The following is a 5072-nucleotide window of genomic DNA, read 5'->3' as shown; positions in this document are numbered from 1 at the left end:
ATATTTAACTTGTGTGTGTGTACTGTATGTATATATATATGAATCATTCTGAATGTATGCAAAAATCGCTAAATTAAAAAAAAACTTCTAAATCGAATCATGAATTGAATTGAACATAATCGAGTTGAACATAAAGATTCACACCTCTGAACTACATTTACATTTAGACATTTAGCAGACGCTTTTATCCAAAGCGACTTGCAAATGAGGACAATAGAAGCAATCAAAATCAATATGCATATTGATGCATAGATATGCATACATAGCCACGCCTCAGCGCACACTCAAGCATCATGACATGAATTTCTTCAGAAAATTTAGTTTTAAATCACTGAACGTTTTGCCAATACAGTTTCCTGAATGCAAACCTTGTCACAGTAATTACTTTCAAAACTGATCAATAGCATCACAACAAGTCAATTCTATTCGAATCCAGGACCTTCTCCTCTAAATATAAGGTATACGTTCACATTAGGCCACTTAATTTGATCCAACACCTTCCTGTTTGACTGATTAGCACTAACTCTGTGGAAACAAAGATTACGTGTATCAAAGAGCCGATTATTCAGTTGAGTTCCAGTTAGTGAATCCACAGTGTGGAGAAACACCCATAGAAAAGGGAAAAAAGAATGAGAGAGAGAGAGACATAGTGGGATCCAGAGTGCTGGGATCACTCAGCTAATGACCTGACACATATCGACAGCGCTCCAGGATTCACTTTGTTCCCCTCTATCACCGGGGCTCAATAATTCATGCAGCTACGCGGGGCCCGAGCAGCCGCAGAAAGGTGAAACTTGTTAGGACAGATGGCTGGATGCCACGTTTAATTGGTCCGCGAATGGTGCAAGGCTGAGCTCCCGGTACCACACCTCAGTCAGACGCGAATCTCTAACTAGACCTCTATTACCTGCTGATTTTTGCCTAATTGCCTTCACACCTGTGCCAAAGTGACTTTTGAAGTAATTTGATGTGGATTAGTGGTCACAGTGTCTGACGGAGGCGTGAGCGATTGTTCTCTCGCCGCAAGTGGAGGATCACGACGTGAACATGTCAAACAAGTGCATAGTTCTGTAGTAATTCTAATTGCGAGCTGATTTCATTCAAGAAGAAACAGTATGAGTGCCCTCAGCCAATCAAAAGCTCTCATTATGACCCACTAAAGCCGGCAGGGTTGTTAGATTGAAGGGCCTTGCACTCAACCCATTCTAATAGTTTCTTTTGTCTGTGTGTGTAGATTCTCGTGGGCGGCCTGGAATATTCTCCTGGAACGCTTCACATTTATTCCGACAGCACTCTCACGCTGCCTGCCATCATCGGGATTGGAGCCGGCGGCGGCGTCCTCCTCATTGCCATCATCGCCGTGCTCATCGCCTACAAGCGCAAGACGAGGGACGCCGACCGCACACTCAAACGCCTACAGTTGCAGATGGACAATCTGGAATCCCGGGTCGCACTAGAGTGCAAGGAAGGTACGATTTTGGGGTAGTTCAGCATCTGTGGTGCATATGGCCCATGCCAAGCTGTTTCAGACAGGTGTGCAGAGTGTTTTAATGAGCTACTAATGGTTTTAACCCATAGGATAAATCAAATGGAGCTGTGATGTTTTATTTTATTGTGCGCGAGGTCTCCCGTGGGCACTGAACGGAAGCGAGTCGGATGTGTCTCTCGCACTGCAGTAGCCTGGATTCTTGCAGAGTTTGACGCAGTCTTTGTGGAGGGATTGAACTGGGTCATGACGTCATAAAGTCCTCATCCTTTGATACCGGTTTTATTCACTGCTTTAAAAAGGATCTGTAGCTCAGGCAGACACGGTGCGGTGTTATTTATGCATTTGTTAAAAGAATGCCATGAGATACTGGAATGAATGCAACTTTCTGTTTATGCGATTTTAAAGTTTTTTCATTTCTGTGTCTTTTGTCAGTGAAACTGACTGAAACTGTTTGCATTCATACCAGAAGTGCTATTATATAAAGAGAGAGAGAGAGGGTGCAATTTTACAATTTGTAACAATATAATACATGTAGGATGCATTAACTTGGTCAAAAGTGACAGTAAAGACATTTATAATGTTACAAAGATTTTCATTTCAAATAAATACTGTTATTTTAAACTTTCTATTCATCAAAGAATCCTGAAAAAAAAAGTATCACGATTTCCACAAAAATATTAAGCAGCACAACTGTTTTCAACATTGAAAATAAGAATAAAGTACCATACTAGCATGATTTCTTATGGATCATGTGACACTGAAGAAGTAATGGCTCCAGTCTGATTTTTTCAGTGAAAATTCAGCTTTGCCATCACAGGAATAAATTACATTTTAAAATATATTTCAGTGTAATATATGCACTGTTTATATGTTTGTGTGTATGTGTGTATGTATGTATATAGTAAATATTGTTTAACATAATTATTCATTTAAATACAGCCATGTATTGTTTTGTGTAATCTTAATTATGTAATATACTATTTATTTACAATATATAATTTAATGATAGCAGAAATACAAAAAAGATCCCTTTTACTTATTGTAGTACTGAACTCACTTTTAAAAAATCGAGAGCAGTCAATATTATTGTGCACTGCAACTCAATTACAGAGAAAAATGACTTCAATTTTCTTGTTTTCAATGAGTGATGGATAATTTAATTTAATCTCCCAAGCCTGATTCCGTGATGAATGTAAAAAACTGCCCTGTTAGACAAGAAAAGGGTGTTTGATTAACATCAACAAAACAACCAGCTACACTGAATAGTTGCAAAGGAAACCAATTAAATTAGAATCTTGTTTAGTTTCAGTGTTTCTGTGTCATGAAGTTCATAAATTTCAGAAGATACGAAATTGAAATGACACAAAATAACCATTTCTTACCATATTGTAGCTAATGCCAGAAATCTCAAAATATTGTCAAATATCCTCCTAGTATATCTGTCTGTCACTGCATATGAGGTGTTCTTCAGTCTGATGGATGCATATCTCTTCTGTTCTTTATTACTCTCAGCATTTGCTGAGCTGCAGACAGACATCCAAGAGCTGACAAACGACATGGACGGTGTGAAGATCCCTTTCCTGGAGTATCGTACCTACACCATGAGAGTGATGTTCCCTGGCATCGAAGAACACCCCGTTCTAAAGGAGCTGGACGTAAGGGAACTTTTAAAACCTCCTGATTAAATTTCTCTGTCCCCAGGTGTCGTCTGTCACTCGCAAGTGCCAATAGTAGGTTGCCACAACTCATAGACCATTTTCTTTTAATCATTCTGCCAAAAAAAGAAAGCAAAAAAAAAAACCCTAGATGTGCTTTAAAAAGATCCCCTAAGCTCTGAAGCTACGGTACTGCTGTCTCAGTAGTGAGCTTCAGAGCGAACGCCCCTCTTTCAGCATGCTTTTTAATTAAAACCTCAGGCAGAATGAAATCGGCAGCCCTGCAAGGCCCTGGTGGAACAGCCGTCTAGAGACGTGCCTTACCAAAAAATGTTTTGAAAATAGTCAGCAAACAATTAAATCTCACCGCAGCGGAGCTTTTTTTCGAGTATGCATTCAGGCAACAATTGTTGTTGCGCATGTTTCTCTCATCTCCTTCCTGTCTTGCTTTTCCATTTGTGTTTTTGTTCTCCTGCTTTTTCTTTCGTTTAATCAAACGTTCCCTCTCCTCTCAGTCTCCGGCTAATGTGGAGAAGGCCCTACGCTTGTTTAGTCAACTGCTGCACAACAAGATGTTCCTTCTGACCTTCATCCACACACTAGAGGCTCAGAGGTCCTTCTCCATGCGGGATCGCGGCAACGTGGCCTCCCTCCTCATGGCGGCGCTGCAGGGACGGATGGAGTACGCCACTGTGGTTCTCAAACAGCTTCTTGCTGACCTGATCGAAAAGAACCTGGAGAACCATAACCACCCCAAACTGCTGCTTAGACGGTAAGAGGTGGAGCATGATAATTCAAATTTCTTACTCGAAGTTACTAGATGATTCATCATCACTCTTGTAAAAAAATATATATTAAAGCCCTAGCAACCCCCAGAATATCTTAGCAACTGCATAACAACATCCTAGCAAACGACCAGAACACCTGCAACTACATAGCAATACCCTAGCAACACATCAACATCTTAGCTGCTGTATAACAATGCCCTAGCAACCCCCCAGAACACCTTAGTAACCACCTAACTATGCCTTAACAATCTCCCAAAATATTTTAACTAAAAACCCCTCAGAACACATTAACTACCACATAGCAACATTCTAAAAACCATCCAGAACATTTTAGCAGTAACCTAGCAATGCTCTAGCAACCCCCTTGAACACCTCAGCAGCTGCATAGCAACGCCCTAGAAACCACTCAGAGCACTTTACAGCACTATGCAACCATATAGCAGCATGCAAAAAACACCCAGCAAACCTTATCAACCACATAGCAAAGCCATACAACCCCCTAAACACCTTAGCAGTTGCATAGCAATGCCCTAGCAACCCCCAGAACACCTTAGCAGCTGCATAGCAATGCCATAGAAACCAGTCAGAACACCTTACAACACTACACAACTGCATAGCAGCATGCAAAAAACACTGCATAGTAAGGCCCTGCAACCCCCTAAACACCTTAGCAGCTGCATAGCAACACCCTAGCAACCACACAAAACACTTTAGCAAGCACTTAGCAATGCCCTAGCAATCACCCAGAACACTACAACTACAAAGCAACATGCTAAAAAAAAACACTCAGGACACCTTAACAACCACCTAGCAATACCATAACAACCGTTCAGAAAACCTTAGCAACCACACAGCATAATTAGTATTTATGGATTGTGTTTGTTTTTGTCAGAACTGAATCTGTGGCTGAGAAGATGCTCACCAACTGGTTCACATTTCTCCTTCACCGCTTCCTCAAGGTTTGTGATGTGTTTTCTAACATAAACCTTCAGTCAGTTTTAATAATGTGCTATGTAAAGTTTCTTTACATTACTTAATGGGAACATTTGCCAAACGTTCTTGGAACATATTTTTGTTATCAGGGTAAACAATCACCTTATGCCGGGTTCAGACTACACAATATTTTTGTCGGTCACGATA

At 40.7% G+C, this 5072-nt stretch overlaps 1 protein-coding gene across 1 annotated transcript in view; it reads left to right on the top strand.

Moving 5' to 3' along the window:
* The window catches only part of LOC107674285 (plexin A3-like), a 191374-nt gene that overhangs the window by 167857 nt on the left and 18445 nt on the right, over positions 1–5072 (top strand). Inside the window, exons 21-24 of the mRNA XM_016468228.1 lie at positions 1235–1469; positions 3002–3144; positions 3660–3916; positions 4825–4891. Coding sequence (XP_016323714.1) covers positions 1235–1469; positions 3002–3144; positions 3660–3916; positions 4825–4891 — 702 coding nt within the window. The remainder of the gene's footprint in view (positions 1–1234; positions 1470–3001; positions 3145–3659; positions 3917–4824; positions 4892–5072) is intronic.

The sequence above is a fragment of the Sinocyclocheilus anshuiensis genome, unplaced genomic scaffold, assembly GCF_001515605.1.
Source record: "Sinocyclocheilus anshuiensis isolate Anshui unplaced genomic scaffold, SAMN03320099.WGS_v1.1 scaffold188, whole genome shotgun sequence".
Lineage (NCBI taxonomy): Eukaryota > Metazoa > Chordata > Actinopteri > Cypriniformes > Cyprinidae > Sinocyclocheilus > Sinocyclocheilus anshuiensis.
Note: the sequence above shows the minus strand (reverse complement) of the source record. Positions and strands in the feature narration are given on the sequence as shown.